At 43.1% G+C, this 27,646-nt stretch overlaps 1 protein-coding gene across 1 annotated transcript in view; it reads right to left on the bottom strand.

The window, feature by feature from the left end:
- Nucleotides 1-2,381: 2,381 nt before the first annotated feature.
- Nucleotides 2,382-27,646, bottom strand: part of LOC143956393 (uncharacterized) — a 39,345-nt gene continuing 14,080 nt past the window's right edge. The window contains exons 8-9 of the mRNA XM_077466609.1: nucleotides 4,424-4,428; nucleotides 2,382-3,421 (exon numbers count right to left, since the gene is read on the bottom strand). Coding sequence (XP_077322735.1) covers nucleotides 2,918-3,421; nucleotides 4,424-4,428 — 509 coding nt within the window. The 3' untranslated portion in view covers nucleotides 2,382-2,917. The remainder of the gene's footprint in view (nucleotides 3,422-4,423; nucleotides 4,429-27,646) is intronic.

Below are 27,646 nucleotides of genomic sequence, written 5' to 3' on the forward strand. Positions count from 1 at the left end.
AGCTCTCTTACCATTAGACCCCTTGCCGGGACTACTGTTAGCGGTTCTTTCACACATACCTGTGGTTACCTCTTTTAAATATTTGGGAATAGTGGTGACTGGGGATCCGGGCGAATATATCGCACTGAATCTTAAGCCACTTCTGCACAAATTCCAACAAAAACAAGCTAGTTGGAGCAAGTTACCACTTTCGGTGACTGGGCTCGTAAACCTCACTAAGATGATTTGGGCACCACAACTGTTGTATATCCTGCAAAACGCCTCGGTCTGGATACCGCAGTATTGGTTCTGGCGGATTGACTCACAATTCAGAGCCCTTATCTGGAAAGGTGGGGTGGCTCGCACAAATATAACTACCTTACAATACTCTAAGGATCGGGGTGGCATGGCTGTCCCGCATCCACTATTTTGTGGCCCAATTACAACACTTTACGGGATGGGACCTACCTAGCGACAAACAGGGACCCCTCAAGGAGACTATTAATGGACCAGGACAAAGTATATACAGCTCTGTCACATATGGAAATGGGATTCCCTAATATACCATTTAATTCCCCCACAGCTCAACTGCTAAGGAAAATATGGAAAGGGATCAGGAGCACATTAGGAGTAATGGGATATATGCGTTGTACCCCCATTGGGTGAAACCAAAATTATCCAGACCTGGCTAAGGTCCCCAAGCACCCAGTTTGAAAAAGGGCAGGAATAAGGTTTATAGATCAGATCTTACAGGGAATCAGACTAAAGCCATACCCTCTCCTATCGGCGGAGATTTCACTCCTCAGGGGCCATCACTTCCAATACATCCAATTAAAACATGCAGTGGGAACGCATGACAGACAGTCTGACTTAAGTTTGGACGACGCGTTTCTGAATTCTATATTTGTTGAACCTGAAAAGAAAGGGGCTATTTCTAGAATCTATACCCATCTACTTTGGTATATACAAGCTCCTGAACTCTTGCCATGTAGGGAGAAGTGGGAAAGAGATGTTGGCCCTATTGATGGTGAACAGTGGGCACAGATCCTGGAGGTGGGACTGGTGGTGTCTGTGTCTGCAGCTCAGAGGATATCCCATTTGTTTATATTGCACCTAGGGTTGCCACCTTTTCTTCAAGTCAAACCCGAACACTTCCCTTACGCTATAAGGTGGGACTCTGCAGACTCTGATTTAAGGGAAAACTCTGGGGACTCCAACGTAAGGGATGCTCTGGGAACCATGATGTAAGGGGGAACACTGAGTACTCTGATGTACGGAAAGGACTCTGATGTAAGGGGGAACTGTGATATAAGGGGTGCTCTGAGAACCCTGATTTACCTTAGTGTACACACTCAGAGGCAGGAGAGAACGTGGGACTTCATTCACAGACAGGGATGGATGGGGAGCTCACTCACCCCTTGACAGTCAGCACCTCTCATCCTGATGTATCTGAGGCTGCTAGACTTCAAATTTACAGGCCCCACTTTCCTTTTCTGAGGCACAGCACCAAGGATTGGAGTGTGGGCAGACACAGAGGGGTAGGTGTGGGGGGGAAGAGGAGCAGATCAAGCCCTCTCTCCTCTCCCGTCTGTATGTTGCGGATCTGTTAGTGCTGGCTTTGGGCAGTGTGAAAGAGTGTAACAGACACTCTCAGCTTAGGCAACTGGAGTCAGCAACCCTGCTGGGAGGCCATAGTCCAGTCTGAATAATGTGTCCGGGTTTCAGGCAGTTTGAAACCCGGACATATGATTCCAAACCCGAACTGTGAATCCTGGACAGGTGGCAACCTTAATTGCACCAGGTGTACCACACGCCTGAGCAGCTGCACAGGTGGGGCAGGAGAGACACTCCTATCTGTCCAAAATGTCAGGCCCATACAGGAGACCTAATCCATATGCTCTGGAGATGCCCTAAATTGGTGAGGTACTGGAGTGCTGTTGTGGGCAAAATGAACGATGTCTTCCAGGTGCGGCTGGCAGTAGACCCACTGACGTGCCTCTTGGGCAGTCTCAACGAGGGACTGTATACCCCTTTGGTGTGCATTGCGCTCATGAGACTCCTATATTTGGCCAGAAAATTAATTGGCCATCTGTGGCTCTCGACAAGTGCACCTATGATTACACAGTGGATCCAGCAGGTCAACAACACCCTTGTGAGGGAAAAAAAATACTTATCAGCACAGGAAATCGCCCAATAAGTTTTATGACATATGGCAGTGTTGGTTGGGATCACAAGATGTGGCACCCACACAACTGGCACTAGATAGATTGCTAGTGGGATGAATGGCTCTGAGCACAGTATTATAGGAAAAAGGCAAAGTACTTGGCGAGGTACGCCAGATGGGACCTACTAATATACACAACCTTTTTAATGGCGGGGTTGGTAGTGCAACTAGAGAGAGCTATTTTGTATTAGTTTATTTATTTTTTTTCGTTTGTTTTGGGACACGTTTTAGTTTCCCTCAATCTCAATATTTTTGTTAACATGTTTGAGTCCTCCTTGGATAGGGGAGCAGTGAGAATGTCAGGTCCCTTACAGCGATTCTTAATATATGGGTTAGATGTCAATGGCTATACATTGTCAAACTTTCATAGAATGTTGGAATTGTAACAAATATTACTGATCATTGACTGTAAACCTTTGTAAACACTCCATATGGTGCCTTAAGTTCTCATTAATAAAAACCTTTGTTGATTAAAAAAAAAGTTCATGTGTGTGTAAAGGCAGCTGTCCCAATACTTATGGTAATATAGTTTATGGCACGTCCAATGTTCACAAATGGTTAAATAACAGTCTTAAAAAGTCAAATTCTTGAACCCTTTAGTGGGCTTAAGTTTCTCTCTCGGGATAGTGCAGAAAAAAATCGCCAGCTCGCGTAGATTGTAGAGACACCATTCACAAATAATGTCTATATAAAGCAGTACATGTGTCAGCAACATCAGTGGATGTGTGTTCTCTGATGTTTTAAAAGGTTTCCCTTCACAGAGAAACCTTTCCCACACACTGCACATAAAAAAGGGCGCTCCCCTGTGTGAATCCGCCTATGTTTTCGAAGATTTCCTCTCTCGGTGAAACATTTCCCACACTCTGAACATGAAAACGGCCGCTCACCCGTGTGAGTTCTTTGGTGTTGTTTAAGACTTCTTTTATCAGCAAAACGTTTCCCGCACTCTGAACATGAATAAGGACGCTCACCTGTGTGAATTCTCTGGTGTGCATGGAGGTTTGTTTTTCTATTAAATAGTTTCCCGCACTGTGAACATGAAAAAGGATTCCCATTTGTGTGGATTTTCTGGTGAGCGTGTAAGTTTCCTTTATTAGTAAAACTTTTCCCACACTCAGAACATGAATAGGGACGCTCACCTGTGTGAATCCTCTGGTGTATAAGGAGGTATGCCTTTCTAGTGAAGTGTTTCCCGCACTCTGAACATGAAAAAGGGTTCTCATCCGAGTGAATTTTCTGGTGCAGAAGAAGCTCGATTTCCTCGGCGAAAGATTTTCCGCACGCTGAACATGAAAAGGTTACATTGGTGTGAGATTTAAGATGTAGAAGAAGTTCGGATTTCAGGCTAAAATATTTCCCGCACGCCAAACAAATTAATGAACTCCCTCCTGTGGGAAATCCTTCATGGATTAGAGAAGACTCCTTGGGTATAGATGGAGGTGTTGATGGATCTGCACTGTGACAATGGAGATGGATGTCTGAAGTAACAGGATGTGATTGGTCAGAAGATTCCACAGGATTAGAGGGATCCATTGATGTCTCCACATGATACGGTCTGTGGTGTAGAATTTGACTCATCTCATTCACTTCAGGAGCATTTAGAGTAATGTCATCATTTTCCACATAATAATCTGAAAATAAATTAAGGTCTCCCTCCAAGGTATTTTCGATCTTGGGTCCTTCTGTTGGAAGCAAAATTAAAAGAAAAACACATTTGTTGGGAACATGACGTTATATTGAGGAATGGAGATGGACCTTTCATATGGTGTACAGTATCTCCTCCTCATTTGTTGGGAACATGACGTTATATTGAGGAATGGAGATGGACCTTTCATAGTGCGTGGTATCTACACCAAATTTGATGGGAACATGTTATAATGTAGGAAACTACATATCTTATACTCATAAAATATAAAAAGGTATGTGAATATTTTCTGCATTTAAAAACTTTACTGCATGTAGTTGGGTTTTGTGTACTGCTCTCTCCTTTACAATAAAGTCTCCTCTTACCCGGTGATGTGAGGGGCGGCTGATTCTCCATCATGACGTCCTTGTAGAGATCCTTGTGTCCTTCTAAATACTCCCACTCCTCCATGGAGAAATAGACAGTGACATCCTGACACCTTATAGGAACCTGACACACACAATGATACAGTCACCATCCAGACACATCCCTTGTCTGTTACTGGATAATGTCCCAGAATTCCCGGCACCGCTCACCTCTCCTGTCAGCAGCTCCATCATCTTCTTGGTGACTTCTAGAATATTTTTCTTCTTGTCACATAAAGGAGTCAAGGGCACAGATGAAGGGATATTGATGTTTCTCGGGGTTCCTCTCCATCCTTCTGACACACGGTGATGTCTACTGGAGGAAACATACTCACCAGATGTCTTCTTCACTACTGTGTAACCCTATTGAGAGACGTCATGAGAAATGTGAATGCTTACTAAATTAAGGTAGTGACATTCCCAGAATTTCCCCAAAAATTAGGTCACATCATCTTCACCTGATAAACTCAGCACTCTTTTAATAAATATTTATTTTATTGTGTTTCCAGAATCCTCCTCACCTCTCTGGTCAGGTCTGTGTATTATTAATAGAGATAAGAGTGATGTCATGTGACCTCCCAGAATCCTCCTCACCTCTCCAATCAGCAGGTAGATGATCTCCAGAGTGAGATCTAATATCCTCTCAGTCATGTGACTTTGGTCTTCTTCTATCATCTTCATTGATGTGATCTGCACAGGACACCCCTCTCTGTAGACAAATAATAAACTGAGAATTATCTGAACTGTACTGGGAAAGAACTTAATACAACAGAGTTTATTAGTCTTTAATTCAGACCATACCTGTACTATAAACCGGAAGCTCTGGATGGACAGTTGGATAAATGGTTCTATATTTAGGATGTATCCGGTCTATAAACCAGAGGCTCTGGATGGACAGTTGGATAAATGGCTCTATATTTAGGATGTATCCTATCTATAAACCAGAGGCTCTGGATGGACAGTTGGATAAATGGCTCTATATTTAGGATGTATCCGGTCTATAAACCAGAGGCTCTGGATGGACAGTTGGATAAATGGTTCTATATTTAGGATGTATCTGGTCCATAAACCAGAGGCTCTGGATGGACAGTTGGATGAATGGTTCTATATTTAGGATGTATCCGGTCTATAAACCAGAGGCTCTGGATGGACAGTTGGATAAATGGTTCTATATTCAGAATGTATCCTATCTATAAACCAGAGGCTCTGGATGGACAGTTGGATGAATGGTTCTATATTTAGGATGTATCTGGTCTATAAACCAGAGGCTCTGGATGGACAGTTGGATAAATGGTTCTATATTTAGGATGTATCTGGTCCATAAACCAGAGGCTCTGGATGGACAGTTGGATGAATGGTTCTATATTTAGGATGTATCCGGTCTATAAACCAGAGGCTCTGGATGGACAGTTGGATAAATGGTTCTATATTCAGAATGTATCCTATCTATAAACCAGAGGCTCTGGATGGACAGTTGGATGAATGGTTCTATATTTAGGATGTATCTGGTCTATAAACCAGAGGCTCTGGATGGACAGTTGGATAAATGGTTCTATATTCAGAATGTATCCTATCTATAAACCAGAGGCTCTGGATGGACAGTTGGATAAATGGTTCTATATTTAGGATGTATCCGGTCTATAAACCAGAGGCTCTGGATGGACAGTTGGATAAATGGTTCTATATTTAGGATGTATCTGGTCCATAAACCAGAGGCTCTGGATGGACAGTTGGATGAATGGTTCTATATTTAGGATGTATCCGGTCTATAAACCAGAGGCTCTGGATGGACAGTTGGATAAATGGTTCTATATTCAGAATGTATCCTATCTATAAACCAGAGGCTCTGGATGGACAGTTGGATGAATGGTTCTATATTTAGGATGTATCTGGTCTATAAACCAGAGGCTCTGGATGGACAGTTGGATAAATGGTTCTATATTTAGGATGTATCCGGTCTATAAACCAGAGGCTCTGGATGGACAGTTGAATAAATGGTTCTATATTTAGGATGTATCTGTTGGAAAAATGGTTTGATGTTTAGGATTCATCTAAGTACATATTAAAGCATTACTCTCTCGATGTCTAATAAACATGACAATGACTATGGAGGAAGAGGACGGACATGACGGGGTGTTACTGGGTGTAAATATAACATAATACCTTATTACCTCCTCTGCTGCCAGTTCCTGCAATGTCTCCTCTCTACTTCCTCCCAAACTCACCTCTCACCCGAAACTTCCTCTCTGTACCATCTATCACTTACTGTCTGTAATGTATATCACTTCCTGTGAGATCACCTCCTTGTGGGAAATATGTAAACTGCAGCCTGGGATGTTTTTTAGTGTTGACATTTACATTTCTAGAATTAAAGTTATCAAAATTTTTATAGAAATCATGGCTGACGAACCATATTTGCCCTGCGCACACTGTGAACCTGATCAGCAGCCACCAATAATTTGATGGAGATGGATAAGCCCTCACTATATGAGGTGGGTTGGGAGATGCAATAGTGTTAGTGTGTTGAAACTGCTTTAGTGAGAGGCAGTGGCGTTGCTAGAGGGTGGCTTTTGGAGCTATAGTCCCGAATCTGGGGCCCATAGCCCAGAATCTCTGCAGGGGTCCCCAAGGGGAGGGGAGGCTCTCTGGGGACCCTGATGCAAGGGGGAGGCTCTCTGGGGACCCTGATGTAAGGGGGGCTCTCTGGGAACCCTGATGTAAGTGGGGGGCTCTCTGGGGACCCTGATGTAAGGAGGGGGCTCTCTGGGTACCCCAATGAGGGGGCTCTCTGGGGACCCCAATGTAAGTGGTGAGCTCTCTGGGGATATATATACACACACACACGTATATTACTGTATATACATGTGTATGCCCACCCAAGCGTATGACTTTCTTTATTATGCTGCTATTGGCTCTAGCCCCAGATCTTTTGTAGACCTAGCAACGCCCCTGGTGAGATGACAGCGAGAACTTGGTTAATGAGGACAGATGTATATTGCAGTGGTGGGGTACATTCTTCTTTGGGCCCCCAATGTTCATGGAGCTTTATCAAATCTAACAGACTTTTTAAGTTCTAATATCGGTCAACATGCAAGTAATGGATTGGTTCACTTCAGCACAGAACTCCAGTGAGGAAGAGGTGGTAGATGTGTCAGATCACACTTGGGTGCTGAGGAGGAGGAGAGCAGGACAGCTTTGAAGAAATGGGTTCACAGGTGTACAAATCACATGACGACCCAATGCAAAGCTTGGTAGAGACACCATATGGCAACAGGAACTCACAACAGCAGCCTTGTTCCCCTTGTTCCGTCTTCAGTTGCTGCATCTCCCCCACCCTACCCCACATTCCATGCATGAGAAAGCATGTAGATCCCTTTCTAGCAAATATCAAATGATCTCAGGCTATATTCCTTGCAGATTGAATGTGTCAATGGGGAAGATACAACATTATCAGCACACTTATGTCCTAAGATACTGAACACCATGTAGTGGCCATAATGCATTTTTTTCCAGTTCAATCTACAAAGAATGTAGCCTGACAACATTTGCTTTCGACCCATTCCTACAGCCAAATGTTTTTTTTCTTAGTTTTGCATGGAGTAAAGATTGGTTAGAACCCTGTTGGCTTTTTACCCCTTACATTTTTCCTGCACTAGTTACATACATTTGCCTCAGTGAAAAGCTACCCAGTCCCTGGGCCTTTTGTGTGTTTTCATGCCCGCTTGGGCTGTACTCTGTACTGACCAGTGATCCCAGCAACTTACACTGTGAAATAAATGCTATTGAAATAAATATTATCTGAGGGTGGTTACAGATTCCCTCTATTTATTCCTTATATGTATTAACTTGTCCATTCCTATAGTTAGCTAGTCTATTAAAACTCTGATAATGTTACCGTTGATAGCACAATGATATAAGGTTAGCTATGAAAACAAACACACTGCTTAGTAAAACAATGTCTTATTTATTTCCCAAGAAAATAGGAAATACTAACATAAAAACACTAAAGGAAAATATTACAGAGCATATAACAAAAGAACATCACAGATACTTATCGCAAGGCTGTCCGCTAGATATTGTCTCATCAGCTGGGCTCAAAATGGCAACAGAGCCATGCAGCACGAGAGCCATCAGGCAAGAACCAAGTGCAAAAAAGGGACGATTTCCCCAATGTGTGCATTTTTTAAACTCCATCCATACACCGCCCAGACCCAACCCCATTGCCAGCCCATCTAGGTCTCTAACGAATCAAAGTAGTTGATAGGCAGCCCTTCTTAATACATTATATTTCTGTCCATCCTGCTGTATTGGCCTCTAGGGGCAGCATTCATCCATGTATCATCACTATGTGACTTGGGTCATCTTCAGTGATAGCAGCCATTATTCTCTTTGAAGCCTGTAATAACGCATTACAATCTTTATAACACCAGTTGGTCAAGAGCCAAACTTTTGCTCTACAAATCTTTGTTCCCAATAGCTGCCTGCTTGGTGAGTCCGAGGTCCACAACCCTGAAACTGTCTGCAGCAAAACTCATCTCCACCTTCACAGGCTCTGCTAAAGACCAGGCCGCACCTTAGACTTTGCCCCTTGGCTCACCTATGGGCTCTCATCTTCACTATATGTGCGGTTGGGTTCCCCCACCATTGCCAATGGGTATCCTGCTTATCCTTGACTCCAACATCCTCTAAAACCCCTGTGCACCTCCATGTACCTTGTACATTCCATCACTCCTGACTTCCGATGATTTGTAGTACCCCAGTCCTCCTAGGACCTTCTGCACCCTTGTTTCTCTGTAAGTCCAGGTTCCTTGTGCTAAAAGTGACGTTTGCTAGTACTCCTGCCTGTTATCCCACTGTTCCAGTGCTGTAAAATACTCCTGAAAACATGCCTACCTATAACTCTACACCTTAGATTTCTTTGAACTTGGTCAGCTGTAGCCTTCATGGGTGTGCTCTTCAAGCATACAGCCATTAATTACACTTGCCACACGGAGGGTCCACAATTCTCAGCAATACATAACAAGCTTTTGTTCTATAAAGCTTTCATGTGCAACTTGTTACATTCCAGTCACCTGGTTGTATCAACCAGAAAGAAAACTCCAGAAATATGATATTAAATCATGTTGCCTTCCAACACACTGCAAAAGATTTTTACATGTACATCAGGTCTTTGTTTTCAATAGCTGCCTGCTCGGTGAGTCAGAGGTCCACAACCCCTGGAACTGTCTGCAGCAAAACTCATCTCCACCTTCACGGGCTCTGCTAAAGACCAGGTGGCACCTTAGACTCTCCCCCCTGGCTCATCTATGGCCTCTCATCTTCACTATATGTGCAGGAAAGTTGGGTTCCCCCACCATTGCCAATGGGCATTCTGCCTATCCTTGACTCCCACATCCTCTAAAACCCCTGTGCACCTCCATGTACCTTGTACAATCCATCACTCCTGACTTGCGATGAGTTTTAGTACCCCAGTCCCCCTAGGACCTTCTGCATCTTTGTCTCTCTGTAAGTCCAGGTTCCTTGTGCTAAAAATGACGTTTGCTAGTACTCCTGCCTGTTATCCCACCATTCCAGTGTTGTAAAGTACTCCTGCGCACATGCCTACCTATAAAAAACTCTACACCTTAGATTTCTTTGAACTTGGTCAGCTGTAACCTACATGGATGTGCTCTTCAAGCATACTGCCATTAAGTATATTTGCCACACGGAGGGTCCACAGTTCTCAGCAATGCATAACAGTTCACTTGGGGAGTCACCTGTAGCATATGGATTCAGTAGTAAATGCTATAAAACCTTTGATAGACAGCTCACTCCATACTGCACTCAATACAGCAATGGCAGAGGTTAGATTTTTCCAACAAGAATTCACAGGGTATCTGAGTGACAATTCCTAAGCCTATGACTGATCCTACCTATTTCCATCCTTTCTCTCTCTTGATTACGGAAGTTTTATACTACGATCTTAGCTTCCTGTACTGACACACTACTCCGGGATGTTGGTGAAAGAGGATCAGGTCGGCTTTGTTTGCAATAGATAGACTCTTGCCAGGATGCAACATCTTATATCAGATTTTCTCAACCTTTTCAAACACAGAGAAACCCTTGAAATAACAATCTGGTCTCAGGGAACCCCTGCTAAAAATTACTATATCTATAACTCATGACACATTGGTGTGATGGTCAGTTAGGAGATTGCATCTTACCCATGTGGTCATTGGGAAGAGTTACCCCCTTACAGATAGCCAGAAAGATCAATGGTAACTTATGTTAGAGGTTAAAAACTGCTCATTGCTTAAGGAACCCCTAGCAACTTCCGGAGGAACCCTAGTGGAGAAACCCTGTCTTATATCCTTGGCTCAAAGCATGGAGCGAAACCAAGACACCTTCTCTACTCATAGCAGATGCAGAGAAGGTGTTCGATATGGGACATTGATGAGGAAGTTTATTGTGTTTTATAAAATGTGAGTTTTTGGGCCCAATATACCCAACAGTCATTATTCTACATTTAGTTTTACACCTCCTATTATCTTTATGAACCCTTTCAAATATCTAAAGGAACAAGGCTGGGGTTCCCCTTTTCCAAACCCATTTTTGCTCTTGTGATGGAGCCATTTGCCAAAAATATTAGAAACCACTTAAGTACACATAATGTTAAGAATGTTGCTTGGACCTTGGCCTTCATGGAACCACATTTATCCATTAAACTACCCAACATGTCTTCTCAGAGTTAGGAATATGCTCATCCTTTTGTATCCTAAAGTGGAAGGATTGCCATTGTGAAGATTTGGGATCCTTCCTCCTCAATCCTAGGTTTAAATTGGCAGACTCACTGCCAGGCCTTATCAAAATCTTTCCCTATGGGCATCATGGCTTCATTGCCCGAAATGTCCTTTACCCTTGAATGTTATTAGGTGTCTATTGTTTCTCATTGAACAACACATATTTTTACCTGTAAAAGGGGTCCCTATGCACATAAAGATCCAGGGAGTGTCCATATATGACTTGAGTGATATTGTATTGCCTTGTGAATTGGACCATCTCTTACTGATGGTTGTTCTTTCTCTGTGGTTTACTTATGTTGATCTTGTATTTACTGCAAGAAGATGAATAGCTAACATAATCTCTTGTGTAAAACGTAATCTATTTATGCTTTCTATAATATACCAGTAAAATTTGTAATCAGTTTTACAATATATCTGACTTTACTTTGTACTGTCATTTTCTGAAATTTTTATCAAAACTTCAAGCTGAAATTAAAACATTTAAATCTTATGTGAGAAAATAGAAACACAAATCTGGTGGAAAGTAGTGTTTAGGGGAAGAAGGTGTTAACAGAAGTAACAACACCACTTTGTATTTATTTACCATTTCTTTTTTTTTTTTTTCTTAAGAATTCCTTTATTTTAAAAGAAGTTGCAGTTTATAGACCTGTGTAAAGCAAGACATAATCATTTAACAGGGAAAGTCTCACGGTTAGACCAAATGCACAAAGACAAAACAAAGCATAGGTAATCATGTAAAACACTGCAGACTTTAAATTGGTCAGCATATAACAGGGCATTGTAAGGCACCAGGCGCAGCCTGTCCATTGGGGGCGCCCGGGCACCGCCCTCCACTATCCATGTGTAGCAAGGTCTCCAGCCCCCTTTGATCTAATGAGAACCTCCAGGGCCAGGGATAGCTGACATAATTCTGTATGTAGTGGCTTGTGAGGGATGGTGGGTGCAGAGTAGTTAAAGTTATTGGGCACCAGACATTTCTTGAATGCAAAAGAAAGTTTATATCTCTTAACAAACTTTTGGGGAAGAGGGGGTTAGGACCAGGACACCCTTAGGTAGTTGCAAGATTAACTGGCAGACTCAGAGACTTCAATAGGAGGACAGCTACAAGACACCACATCTGCATGTGTAGGAATGCTGTCTCCTATGCCAACAGTCTTTAACAGTTCCTAACACAAACATAACAGTTCCTTTCTCTTTCACTACTGGTAGTTCTTCAGCCCTCTGAGCTCCCAGACTCTCACTAGACCAACTGATTCACTACCACTGAATCCCTAGAGCTCCCCCAATCTTCATGGTGGTATCTTCCTCAAGCGTCATCCTCGCTTCTCTTCTAGGTCCCTAGCTTGGCACTCAATATACCTCTCAAGCTTCACCCCCGTTGGCCTGCTCGGTCTCTAGCTTGACACACAAGGCTGCTCTTGAGTCTCACTGAAGTTTCCAGATTCTTCACTGTCCCCGGTTGGTGAGAACTGTTCCGATACTTGCTTCAGTTACACACTGTGGTCCCTGGTAATAAGGTGGATAGTCCCTTACTGGCGACAGCTTCCACTCTATCTCCGACCATGACAGGCTGTCAGAACCGTCACTCCTGGTTAGACTGCAAGCCGCAGTCCCAACCCTATGCTGCTCTCCTGCTTCTGGATAGGCCCTCAGGCAGCCAGATGTGCCTAGGGTAGGCCAAATCTCTGGCCTAGCAGCCCGGGCAATACAACACACGTCCACCCAGACAGCCGTCCAAAGTAAGAAATTGCCAGAGTCTCCCCCATGTCAGGTCATGTCATCGTTACCTAAAACATTCAGCACTCTTTAAATAAATAATAAAAGAGAATTGTGTATTATTCCCAGAATCCTCCTCACCTCTCCGGTCAGGTTTGTGTTTTATTGATGGAGATATGAGTGATGTCATGTGACCTCCCATAATCCTCCTCACCTCTCTGGTCAGGTCTGAGTTTTATTAATAGAGATATGAGTGATGTCATGTGACCTCCCAGGATCCTCCTCACCTCTCCGGTCAGCAGGTAGATGATCTACAAGCTGAGGTCTAATATCCTCTTAGTCATGTGACTTGGCCTTTGTCTGTCATCATCACCGATCATGTGATACATACAGGACTTTCCTCTCTGTAGTGGAGAATAAACTGAGAATTATTTGCACTGTGCAAGAAAAGAAATAAAAGTGGGATACATAATCTTTTATTCAGACTATATCTGGTCTATAAACCAGAGGCTCTGGAGTAAAAGTTGGACAAATGGTTCTATATATTTAAAATGTATCTGATCTTTTTTTAAATCAGAAAATAAGCTTTTATTTATTTTGTTGCACAGTACATGGTATAGAATAGACAGTGTACAGAAATGCATAAAATATAAAAAAAAAAAAAAAAAAGCACAAAAAAGAAAATCAGTGGAAGATGGAGTGAGCTTTAAACAAATTACATCCGCAAGACATACCTTTGCATTTTCACATATAGACTCTTTTGTTGCATTTTTTTCTCTTTTTTTTTCCTATTTATTTATTGACTGTGCAGCAACTCTAAATCTTGTAACGTATACAGATAAACCATAACAAATGTCTTACTGAGAGAATTATGCATACACAATTGACCCTTGTAGTTCTCTTAATTTCTTGTGTCTATATTCTACATTAAGTCAACAATAGTAACTTATTATTGTAGTGTCCCGTCTTCCATTGATATAAATGCCAGGTTTTCATTTTGTATTTTTCTTTTGGCTGATGGTGGTAGCCGGGTAACTATTCTCTGTGTATCTATCCCAGTATCAGCCTGTCTTTAATGAGTTGGTAGGGTGCTAACCCTGGGATCTCTAGCCATGCCTGCCACATTGAATAACACTTTTGTGGGACATTCCTATGTTGGTATGTTAATTTTTCCTTAAGTAATAACTTGTTAACCCTGTCCACCCATTGCCCCTTGGTGGGCACTCTTGCAGTAATCCACCATTGGGCAATCAGTTTACGCGCTTCGTAGAGTAACCTCAGGACTGCTATGCGCGTATGTGGAGTCAGTGTTTCATCCTCCAGTGCACCCAACCGACAAACAGCTGGGTCCAGTGGGATAGATGTTCTATACACTGTGGATATCATGTCCAGCACCTCCCTCCAGAATCTAAAGAGCTTGGGGCATTTCCACAGCATGTGGAGAAGGTCGCCATGGTCGGTCTCACATTTTGGGCATAGGGGAAGAGTCTCACTTATGAAGTCTCTTGGGTGTCCTGTAAGCCCTATGCAATAGGTACAAGTGGGATAGTTTGTGAGACGCTGATATTGAGACTAGAGGGGCTGCCGCTAGACACAGTTCCCATTTTTCCCCCTCAATGGGTCCAATGTCATATTCCCATCCCTGTCAGCAGGGTAGCTTGGTAGGGTCCTGTATGTATCTGATCTTTAAACCAGAGGCTCTGGATGGACAGTTGGATAAATGGTTCTATATTTAGGATGTATCCAGTCTATAAACCAGAGGCTCTGGATGGACAGTTGGATAAATGGCTCTATATTTAGGATGTATCCAGTCTATAATATCACAAGGACTATGGAGGAAGAGGACGGGCATGAGGGGGGTGGTTACTGGGTGTAAATATAAAATAATTACCTCCTCTGCTGCCAGCTCCAGCAATGTCTCCTCTCTACTTCCTCCCAACTCACATACTTACCCAGCACTTCCTGTTTGTATCTTACATCACTTCCTGTCTGTACCTTTCATCACTTCCTGTCTGTACCTTTCATCACTTCCTGTCAGCACCTTACATCACTTCCTGTCAGCACCTTACATCACTTCCTGTCAGCACCTTACATCACTTCCTGTGATATCACCATCTTGTGGAGAATATGAAAACTTCAGCCTAGGTTCTTCTTTGGTGTTGAGATTCAGATTTCCGAAATTACAATTATTTTCATTTTGATAGAAAGTCATTACTGCAGAAACATAATGCCCTGTTCACATTGGAACCTGATCAACAGCCTCACAACCACCAATAACGTGTGAGAGATGGATAACCTTTCACGATAGGAGTGGGGATGGGAGCAGCCATAGTTTTGGTGTCGTGGTGTTGGAGGGGCCTAAAATACACATACTGTAGCTTCTGACATTTAACATTAGGACACTTACCTTTCCTGGAGTCCAGCAATGTAGGCACCGCAGCTGATGTTTCCTTTGGCTGACGCCATTGCAGGTAAAGGGACCTTGCAGTGTAGCCTTTCGGCTTCATGACCGGTTCCCCACTGCACATGTGCGTAGCACGCTACGCTCTCTCACTGGCTCGGCAGAGGGGGAGGAGGAGGGGGACTGAGCTGCTGATGTAATTTGCCGCAGCCCGGTCTCTCAGAAGTGTGGACAGGGTACCTGTAAAAAAACAGGCACACACTCCCCCCCCCCGAAACGTGCCACTGGAGGGTGGGAGGAATCCGCTGAAATTCCACATTTGGGTGGACCTCCGCTTTAAGTTAGAGGACACGGAGAGATCAATCAATAGGGACAGATGAACGAGAGTCGATTGAAAGGTTTTTAGCCTCATCACAAAGGGCAAAACAATGCACAAAGTAAAAAAAAATAAAAGTCAGTAAGTGTCCGTTGTATGTGTGCTTGGTTCCATTGTGTGCATTTTAAGTGTTATGCCACGTACACACGACCGGATTTCTGGTCGGAAAAAGCTCTGATGTTTTTCCCGAAGGAATTCCGACGGGATTTCTCTCAAGCTGTCTTGCATACACACGGTCACACCAAATTCAGACTGTCAAGAACGCGGTGACATACAACACGTACGACGGGACTAGAAAAAGGAAGGCTCTATATGGTTTAGGAGATATTTGCCCGAAGACAGGCACCGCTGTCTACGGCGCATGCGCCATAGACAGCGGCGCGCAGGCGCACTGAGCCCCGCGTCGTCAACGACGAAGATGCCGTGCGTGTGTGCTCCCGTGCGCATGCATGAGCTGCGAGACCCCACCGAAAGCTGCGAGACCCCACCGAGAAGATGGATGTGCCGGACTACAGGGGACAGCGGTGACCTCGCTGGCTCCTGTGTCAGGTAAGTGACACATAATGGACTACTATGCGATGCATAGTAGTCCATTATGCTTTGCCTTTGCAGGGAATGAAAGAGGAATAAACCCATCAGGGTTTACTTCCTCTTTAAGCCAGATTTTGTAGGAAGTAAGCACACTAATGGCACAGGTATGAGTTTGCTTAATATGAGAGCCAGAGATAGAGCTCAGAGCCCCACCCTCCCGAGGAAGGTCAGTGTGTGAAGAGAGAGAGTGAGAGGAGCCGTGAGAGGTGCTGTTGTGCACCATGGTGTGCAGGTCGGGACAGAGGAAGGCCAGAGTCGGAGCAAGAGCCCATGTGGCACAGAGGCAGCACGGAAGCTGTGCAGCGAGAGTCCATGTGGGACAGAAGAAAGCTGTAAGGAAGATGCAGAACTGAGGTGCAGCATCTGTGCATAAATACTGTTCATAGTCCAGAGGACCAAAAATGTACTGACAATTAGGAGAGAACCTGAAGAGCTACTCGGAGCAGTAAAGCTGCCACAAGACAGCTAGGAGGTTGAATGTATGTTTTTGCAGTGATGGTGGGAACCCCCTGTGCGGGAAGACATGCCTGTATGAGTTTTGATATTCGTTTAAATAAACATGGCTCAGAAAACTATATTTGTCGTGGAGTAAACTCCCTGTTTTGGCACTACCATTGAGCTAAGAAACCCCGACATGTTACAGGGTACATTCTTTAATTAATCTGATGGATTCATGCATGTGCTTTTCAACTGTATTGTTTAATAAAACTTCATTCTTAAAAAAAAAAAGAATTTTAGACATGGATAAATGAGTTTGGGGTGGAGGAACTTGACTGGCCTGCACGGAGTCCTGACCACAACCCGATAGAACATTTTTGGGATGAATTTGAGTGGAAGCTGAGAACCAGGCCTTCTCGTCCAAAATCAGTGCTTGACCTCACAAATGCTCTTCTGGAAGAATGGTCAAATATTTCCATAGACACACTCCTAACCCTTGTGGACAGCCTTCCCAGAAGAGTTGAAGCTGTTATAGCTGCAAAGGGTGGACCAATGGTGTAGTGGTTAGAACTCTCACCCAGCAGTAAAAAGGGGTCGCTGGTTCAAATCCCAACCATGACGCTACCTGCCTGGAGTTTGCATGTTCTCCCTGTGCCTGTGCAGGTTTCCTCCGGGTACACCGGTTTCCTCCCAAAGACATGCAGGTAGGTTAATTGGCTTCTGTCCAAAATTGGCCCTAGTATATGAACCTTGGGACCTTGGATTGTGGGCTCCATGAGGGTAAGGACCGATGTGAGTGTGCAATGTACTGGGATAGGGGACAATTGTAGACACTCACTCAGAGTTGAAACTGTTATAGCTGCAAAGGGAGGGCCAACTCAATATTGAACCCTACGGACAAAGGCTAATATGCCATTAAAGTTCATGTGCGTGTAAAGGCAGGCGTACCAATACTTTTGGTAATATAGTGTACACAGAAGGACAGCCAGAAACCAAGAATTTGCCACAGTATAGTAATCCCTGGGATGCCATTTAAGTTCATGTGCGTGTAAAGGTAGGCGTCCCAATAATTTTAATATAGTGTATATACATTTTATTCACTTTTGGGCTTTTTATTGTAATACAACACAATAAAAAAAAAAACAATAATAAGCAAAATCAATAAAAGCAAAAAAAAAAAAAAAGTTTGAATATTAAAAAGGCTTATTTTGTGCTTCTTTTTTTTTTTCTTGTAATACAACACACAAAAAAAAAAGAAAAAGAGAACAAGCAAAATGAATAAATAAATTGAATATTTAAAAGGCTTATTTTTTTCAATGTGCTTTTTTTTGTAATGCAACACAAAAAATAGTAATAAAATAAACAAAATGAATGAATAAATAAATAAAAAAGTTTGAATAGTAGGGAAAAAAAATCATAAAAATAATAGTTCAGCAGGAAAGGAGAAGAATGAGTTAATTGTGGCAGATTGGGATAAACTGAGGATTAATAGGGGGTTAAATAGGCACACATTTTATTAATAAATATACATATTTTTTTTTTTTTCAAACCAAGAATTGATATGAGTATCCTGCGCTAGGCAAACTCAAAGCAATTCAATAGAATAGAAGACTTCATTGTGACAGCAGCACTCACTGATACTGCACACAAATATCTAAACAAATCTATAGAGAAAAAGTGTTGTGCTGTAATAAAAAAAAAAATCACAGCAAACAAACTAATACAAGTTCAAAAACATTAAATATAAAATAAAGTCCAACGTGAAAAATCTTGATAGATCCAAAGTGCACCAAACGCCATGTGATAAAGGGAGGCCGTTGGGCGGAGAATATCGGCGATGTCATCACGCTGGCGGTGCGGACTTTTAATGCCTATATTGCTCTTTGTTTGTGAGTACCCTTCTATTTGGTTTTAATAAATTGTTATATATTACCGCAATATGGGATGCCTTTATCTTTCTTTTGGTATGTACCTATGGTGATAAAATCAGATTTAAAGTATAACTGAAGGCAAAGCTTTTTTTGTTAGTTTTGGATAGAGTGGAGAGGGATTAGAAAGCCGGTCAGTTTTTATTGCGGTCTGTGCCCCCATCAAGGAGATTCACCCTCTCTGTTTGTCCTGTTTACCATTATCATTGAAAGTGAAAGTAAAAGAAATCCCCATATTTTGGGTTCTCCCCCAGAAAAGTGATAGAGGAGAAATCTTCCAATTGGGACACTAGTTCTGGAATTCCCTTCATTTGCAGGGATTTTCTCTCACTTCCTGTTTGGCTATGGGCCAGGAAGTGAAGGCAAATCTCCATAATGGGACACAGATGGTGAAAAAAAATCTGACAGGGGTTATAACCCTCCCCTGCTCTATCCGAAATGAAAAAATGAAAAAAAAAAGTTTGCCTATAGTTTTATTTTAACAAACTGATTTGAGGTCATCCTGTGGCTTTATATCAGTGTGAGGAGGATCTAAAAGGTCAAGTGGCTTGGAGGCATCCATCCATGTTGGATTTTGGTTCATCTAAATGCAGTTTTAGACCTCTTATAATGTGAAGTCTAGAGCACCCGGTCCTCAAGTACACACAACAGACCATGTTTGGGGAATTTCTCTTTGCTGTCCAAAATACCAAGCCATTGACTCTGATTTAAAGCACCTGTACAAGATAAAGGAAAACATGGCCTGTTGGGGGTACTTGAGGCCGGATTGAGAACCATTTCTCTAGACCTATATATATATATATATATATATATATATATATATATATATATATCATATTTCAACAATGTTAAAAAATGCTGTGTCAGGCTGTCCATTTTTTACACAAGTAGTCCAGGCTGCCATTTTGACAGCGGGGAATTGCTGGCAGGTGCAAGGGAGAAGCAGCAGCAGAGCAGGACCTACTTACACACGCCAGGTGTTCTTCTATGGACGTTTTTTGGGCATGGGACGCCCAGTGTACATGACTGGTTATACAAAATTCTTTAGTCCATTATACACGGGTCGATGTTTGTAAGAATATTCTTTCGAAAATATTATCTAATGGCTTGTACACACTATAAGAAAAATCGGGCGAACAATTTTCATCTGAGGAACGATCGTACGATTTTCTGATAGCGTCTACACAACTTTCGACAGCCGATTTCGACCTTTCCGAATGAAAATTTTGAGAATTTTCATACATTATTTCTATCCTCGGATCCAACATTCTGTGAAACATTGAGAGAAACCAGCCATTTGGTTGCCCAATTTTGTCATAGTGTGTAGGGAGCTTAAGAATTTTCATTCAAATTTCACAGCATTAGTGGGCCACGGCAAAGGCCGATTTTAATGCAGCCATTGAATTTGAGTGATCGGACACATTGGAAATTTTTTAAAAATCAAAAATGTTTCGAATCAATGAGTAATATAAATCGAAAAAGAAATGTGCATAAGGGCAAGAAAAGAAAATTCCAGAAAAGAAAAGAAGATTCCCGACCACAGAAATTATTTTCTGAAGCAACAGGTGAAATTGAAGGCTTGGTTGACCAAATTTCAAAATCAATGGTGACTCCATCCAATCACAAAATTTCTGATTTTCATTTGTTTGGAATTCTCATGTATTCACCTGATGCTTCAGAATTTCAAAACAAAAATTCTTTCGGAATTTGACCTAATGGGTCGAATTCTGAATGCGTTTTCGTTTGATAATCATAACTAAGAATTTTTGTTCAAATTTTCGCACAATTAGTGGGCTGCAGCAATGGCTGATTTTTGTGCGCCCGTCGATTTTGCGTGATCGGGCATATTGGATATGTTTTGAAAAACTAACGATTTTCTAATCATGATGGGAGAATCACGTGAGAAATATAATCGAAAAAAGCGCAATAAAAGAAAAGAAGATTCCCAGCCACAAAAAAAATATTTTATGAAGCAACAGGTGAAATTGAAGGTTTGGTCGAATTAAATCAAATTAATTAATAAAATTAAGTAAAATCAATGGTAGCATCATCTGATAACAAAACGCACAAAATTTCAGATTTTTCTGAAGAAAATGTGTTCAGAATTTGACCCATTTATGGCCAGCATAAGAATTTCCATTCAAATTTTGCACCATTAGTGGGCTACATGAATAATTTTCGTGTGGCCATTGAATTTGAGTGATCGGGCATGTTGGAAATTTTTGGAAAAACAAACAATTTTCGAATCAATGATGGGAGATTGTGAGAAATAAAAATCAAGAAAGAAATGCGCATGAGCACAAGAAAAGACCATTCCCGGGAAAAAAAAGAAGATTCCCGGACACAAATTTTTTTTTCTGTAGCAACATGAGGTGAAATTGAAGGCTTGGTTGGTCGAATTTTGAAATCAATGGTGGCAAAACAAACAAACTTTCTTATTTTCAAAAGAAAATTTGTTTGGAATTCTCAATTCTCATTAGATTTTCGAAAGAACATTCTTTCGGAATTTGACCCATGCATGGCCGGCCTAACGGGTCAAATTCCGAACGTATTTCCTTACGAAAATAGCAACTAAGAATTATTGTTAAAATTCGGCAACATTAGTTGGCCGCATTAATGGGCGATTTTCCTGTGGCTTTTAAATTTGAGTGATCGGGCATGTTGGAAATAAATTTCGAATGCGCCTGGAGCTGTGACCTGGAAAGAAAAGAAGATTTCCGGCCACGCACAGTCTTCTCTGTAGCAACATGAGGTGAAATTGAAGGCTTGGTTGGTCGAATTTTTAAATCAATGGTGGCACCATAGAATTACAGATAACTGATACAAAGGCAGAGCTGTGCCGCTCCAGGTGGGAATGATTGCTCCCCTCAACCTTGTGGTGAAGGTCCAGTCCGCAGCCTGGATAAGAGCCAACGGTTAAAGAAAGGTTGACCACACTCAGGTGTGTACACTCAGGTATGAAGCAGTGATGATTACTTTATAGAAGATAAAAAACCATCAAGATACATCATAAGACATCATGAGACCTCTATGCAGGCATGGCAACGCATTTCACGATTCAAGGTTCGCTTAGTCAAAATCTATAACCATCGGATTACAGAACGCACAAAAATTTCAGATTTTCAAAAGAAAATTTGTTCGAAATTCTTATGTATGGCCTGCATTAATTCTATTTTCAAAAGAAAATTCTTTTGGAATTTGACCCATGTATGGCCAGCTTATTGGGTCGTTCACATTTCGCACCATTAGTGGCCGATTTTCGCATGGCCCGTTGATCGGGCAAGTTGGAAATTTTTTTGGAAAAACTATTTTCTAATCAACGATGGGAGAATTGTTTGAGAATTATAAAAAAAAAAAAATAAAAAAAAAAAAAATCGAAAAAGAAATGTGCATGAGCACAAGAAAAAGGAAAATTTATATCAAATACTTACCGTAATTTTCCTTTCCTGATGGACTCCATGGCAGCCTACGTATGGGTTAATCCCCGCCTCTCATACCTCATAGGACCCCACTCCCATAAATCTTTGCTTCTGAACAGAGACTGTGTTCCGTAACTTAGCCTACTCCAGCAAATGGGAGGGAACTCCTGCTGCCATGGAGTCCATCAGGAAAGGAAAATTACAGTAAGTATTTGATATACATTTTCCTTTTTCCTGACAGACTCCATGGCAGCCTACGTATGGGAAATAACTAGCCATACACACCCGGGTGGGAAATTGCTGGTTAACAGAAAAAGGTTTAATTGGCACCGTCAACAGATAAGACATGCAAACCAAAATTAACCGACGATAAAGAAGCTGGCTCAACACAATAATGTGTCATAAAGGTATTAATTGATGACCATGAGGCCGCTTTACAGATTACTTCTGGAGAAACATGACGAGCAGCCGCCCATGATGTTGAAACGCTCCTGGTAGAATGAGCCGTCACCGCCTCTGGAGGAGCCAAACCCTTAGGATAATAAGCCCCTTGAATAGCCTGAACAATCCAAGCTGCGATGGTTCTTGAAGAAGCACGCGATCCCTTATTCTTTCCATGGAAGTAAACAAAGAGATGGTCAGAAGTCCGAAAAGGAGCTGTGGATTCTAAGTACTGTTTTAGAACTTCAACATCTAAAGGATGAATGTTAGAATCTCCGGAAGTCCGAAAAGTAGGAAGAACAATCTCCTGGTTCTCATGAAATACAGATGTGACCTTAGGATTTGACCCTAACATGGGAACCAAGACCACACGATCCAGGAAAAACATCAGAAAAGGTTCTTTGCAACCCAGAGAGCTGATCTCGGAGACCCTCTTGGCCGATGTTATAGCCACCAGAAAGGCAGCTTTGAGAGAAAGAGCCTTGATAGATGATTGAACCATATGCTCAGGTCTTTCCTCTGAAAAGGAATCCCGGACAAAAGGAAGATCCTATTTGGAGAATCTTGGTTTTTTCTGGGGTCTGAGTCTTATTGCTCCCCTGAAAAACTGTCTGACAAGACGGTGTTTGGCCCAGGAAACGCCAGTAAATGCTGAAATTGCCGAAATTTGAACTCGTAAGGAACTCACTGATAGTGACAGGTCTAGTCCCGTCTGCAGGAAACCCAAAATGTCTTGAATCTTCGGATCACTACAGGAACTGCCAACGGAAGAAGTATAGTCAGCAAACTTCGTCCAAATTCTTTGATAGACTTTTTTAGTACCTGGCCTTCTAGCATTCAGTAGAGTAGCGATGGCAGTACTTGGACACCCTAATGCTTCCAACCTTCCCCTTTCAAGAACCAAACCATCAGATGAAGATGGGCCGGGCATGGGTGAAGAGATGTTCCCTGTAGCAGGAGATCTGCCCTGGAAGGGAGAGGAACTGGATCCCGAAAACTCAGCTGCATTAGGAGCGGAAACCACGGCCTGTTGGGCCAAAATGGAGCAACCGTCACCACCATAACTTTCTCCCACCTGAGTCTTGAAAGGAATCGCAGGATGACCGGGACTGGGGGAAAGGCATAAGCCGTGCAAAACCTCCACTGATCCGTCAGTGCATCCATACCGAAGGCCTGAGGACAACGACACCTCATATAATATTTCTCCGGATTGAAATTGCACGGGGAGGCAAACAGGTCCACTTCTGGCAGGATCCCCAGAGACAGAATCCATGTGAATATCTCGGGATGGAAAGACCACTCGTTGTCCAGGGAGAACCTTAATAGGAAGTCCGCCTGGACATTCTGAATTCCGGGGAGATAAACCGCCGTCAGATTTGACAAGTTCATCTGAGCCCAAGACATGATTGGACTCACTTCCCTCAGCAGAGAGAGACTGCTGGTGCCTCCTTGTCTCTTGATATAAGACACTGCTGTCGTGTTGTCCATCCTTAGGAGAACCGAGGTCCCCGAAATCAGGTGAGAAAAGGCCTGAAGAGCACGGAGAGCAGCACGAAGCTCTAGAACATTGGATACTACCTCTTGGGCTGGAAATTCCCACACGCCCTGGGCCATTTCTGATAGACACAGGGCGCCCCAGCCCTTGTTGCTGGCGTCCGTCGTTACTGTGACCCAAGAGACGGGAGCTATTGAATGGCAATTGAGGAGGTTCTTTCGTTGGAGCCACCAGAAGAGACTCTCCCGCATGGAGGGGGTTATCCTGACCAGATGGTCTCGAGACCCCTGGTCCCATTGTAGAAGAAAACCCTTCTGAAAGGGACGCATCCTCCATTGTGCCCACTTTATCATGGGGGCTGTGGATACCATAGTGCCAATTATCTTGAGGCACTGTGAGGCCCTGAGAAGAAGAGAATGCAATGCAGGCCGAATCCTGTCTCGGATCACCGGAATTTTCTCCACCGGAAGGGAGATGGTACATTCGAGCGTGTTGAACTGGGCTCCGAGAAAAATCAAAGACTGAGTTGGGTCCAGATGACTTTTTTCCCCGGTTCAACAGTCAACCAAATTCCGTGAGTGTCGAGATGACTTGAGTTCGATGTAACAGTAGCTGTTCTCTGTCTTGGGAAAGCAATAGTAGATCGTCTAGGTAATGGTGTAATTGAATACCTTTGATCATGATTAGTGCTAGCACAGCCAGTAAGAGCTTCGAAAACACTCGAGGCGATGTTGTAAGCCCTAACGGGCTCATACAAATTGAAGATGTAATTCGCCCACTGCAAACCAAAGGTACCTCTGAAACTCTTTTGCAAAAAGGACATGGAAAAAAGCATCCTTCAAGTCTATGGAAATCAACCAGTCGCCTGGTTGTATTGACTGACGTATTGTTAGTAATGTCTCCATCTTGAATTTTTCCTTCTTGATGAAGGAATTCAGATGCGTTAGGTCGATAACTGGTCTCCAGGAGCCATTCTTTTGAGGACCATAAAGAGGGGGGAGTAGACCCCTTGAAATCTCTCTCTGGTTGGGACCGGAATGGCAGCGCCTTGAGCCAACAGGGGATCTGTGTAAGACAGGAGTACCTTTCTTTTTTTTCTTTTTTTTTTTCACAAGTGGTAGGATTGTACCTTGATGTAGTTGACTTAGAGGATTTTTGGCTTGAAGACTGAGCCCTTCTCCAATTCTTCCTAAATTCCCGACCAGGCCTGTAACGGCGAGCATCTCTAGCACGCTCTTGTTCTTGTCTGGGCTGAACTTTCCTCTGACCCAAGAGGCGACGATCCTGGGGTAAGAACCCTGATTTACCCCCAGTAGCACTGGAAATGGCAGAATCAAGTTTGTTCCCGAAGAGGGAGGGTCCCTCACAGGGAATCTTACACCATGCCTGTTTAGGGGCAGGATCTGCAACCCACGGACGAAGCCACAGAGCGCGCTTCGCAGTAACTGAGGAGAGCATGACACGTGCCACTAGGCGGATAATATCAAGGGATGCTTCCCCCAAAAGACTGATGCTAACTTCAGTTCATGTACTGGTGAATTCTGGATAAGTTCTTCCGAAACGCTTCCCAAAGCTGCACCAACATCATCCGTCCAAGACTCCATGGCTTTAGATAATGCTGCAAGAGCCAGAGCTGGCTTACAAGCCATGCCTGCGGTGATATAAATGCACTTCAGGTCGGTGTCAATCTTCCTCTCTAAACCATCCTTGAACAAAACGGAATCTTCAAGAGGGAGTGTAACATGTCTGACTAGACACATTAGAGCCGCATCAATAAGAGGGGCTGAATCCAGATATTTAACTTCCTCGCTTTTAAACGGGTACATTTTGGCAATCTTGGAAATTAAGGAGTTCTTCCTCTCCACTTTTCCCCATTCGTCTGAAATAATCTCACCGAGCTCACCCAAGAAGGGGAAATTCGGGCGGTCCTTCTTAAGGTGTTTAAAGTACTTCCTCTGTTTAGAGGGTGCTTCAACTGGCTCTTCCCATTTTAGAGCGTCCTTGACTGCTCTGACTAACTGCGGGACAAGAGAAAAATCAAAACCTGCAGTTGAATCATCAATCTCACTGTCTGAAGATTCACTTGGAGAGACACTGTGTCTGGAGGGACCCGGAATTACGGGGTCTGCATCTACATCGACAGGAGCTGTAACGGAAGGAGGGTTAAACATCCGATCAGACTCTGCTTTGTTCAGAGATTCTTGAACCACCTTCCTGACCAATGCATCCACTTGCTGGTCTCCGGCTCCCCTTTCCTTCATAGCTCTGGAATAACAAGACTCACAGAGAGATTTATCCTCTGGAACGTGAGATTTACAACCCAAGCAGGCTTTCTCTAAGCGGCTGGAACAGTGGGTTGAATGACGACCAGATCCAGATCTTGATCTATGGTGTCTGGAGGGTGATCTAGGGCGTCTAGAACTTGACGTAGACTGACGATGATGTAACCTAGACTGGTCAGTATCTTTGCGTGCCGATAAATGACGATCAGACCTAGAAGGGCTAAATAGAAAGAAAAAACTACAGCAAGAAAAAACCAAAAGTAATTACCGAAAACAACCCAGCAGAAGGAAATAATCTTCCTACCTGCAGCGTAAGGGTTGGCCACTGGGGGGCGATGATACGTCCATAATGAGAAAGTCTGTATGCTGGAGAGATTCGAAAACACCATAAGCACCTGACAGGAATCAAATAGTAGAGCTTCCTGGCGAACAGAACATACCTCCAAGCAAGACGCACAGCACACCGGGAATGCTGCCTTTCTCTCGCAGAGCGATCCCAACCATAGCTGTATCTGACAGCTATTTAAAAGTTGGCGCCGATGGTGACGTCACCATGCCCCCCTGGCGTCGGTCAGCGGAGTTCGTGCGCATGCACGATCACCGCCGTCTTCCGAAAACTGCGCACGTTCGGACCAAGCCTCGATCCGAACGAGGCACGCGCCTGCGCAGAACGAACGGAAGAGGCGGCGGATTGGAGTGCAAATGCGCTCCAGCCGCCATACATACCAGGAAATGGAAAGAAGGAGATGACAAACAACACACATAAACAGGCTGCCATAATGATAATGATTAAAATCAATACGATACCGCCACGGCACGATCCCGATCCATCCTGACTGGGGGTACTCCACCCACTGCACGAACGGGACATCAAAATAGAGGCCTCCTGCTAATAGCAAAGGATGTATGGCCAAATTGCCGCTTGCCTGCCAATGGCAGGTTAGTAAGCTCTTCATGGCATCGCATATATCGCCCGTTTCCACCCGGCTAATAGCTGGGACTGCTGGAATCCACAATCACCCTCAGGATCTTCGTGCAAACAGGACTGGACCGGAACTCTTCGTAAGGTAAGCAAACACCTTGGTCCTAGGAGGAGGACAAAAAAGGAACACAGTCTCTGTTCAGAAGCAAAGATTTATGGGAGTGGGGTCCTATGAGGTATGAGAGGCGGGGATTAACCCATACGTAGGCTGCCATGGAGTCTGTCAGGAAAATAAAAATTCCTGGAAAGAAAAGAAAATTCCTGGCCACAAAAATTATTTTCTGTAGCAACACAAGGTGAAATTGAAGGCTTGGTTGGTGGAATTTTAAAATCAATGGTGGCAAAAACAAACAAACTTTCTGATTTGTTTGGAATTCTCATTAGTTAAATCTTCGAAAAGAAAATTCTTTCGGAATTTGACCCATGTAAGGCTAACCGGTCGAATTCCACAACTAAGAACTTTTGTTCAAATTTCTGTTTAAATTTCGCAACATTAGTTGGCCGCATCAATGGGCGATTTTCGTGTGGCCTTCAAATTTGAGT

Source organism: Lithobates pipiens, unplaced genomic scaffold (genome assembly GCF_037356315.1).
Source record: "Lithobates pipiens isolate NorthernLeopardFrog02 unplaced genomic scaffold, aLitPip1_a1.2 Scaffold_35, whole genome shotgun sequence".
In the NCBI taxonomy this organism is placed as follows: domain Eukaryota; kingdom Metazoa; phylum Chordata; class Amphibia; order Anura; family Ranidae; genus Lithobates; species Lithobates pipiens.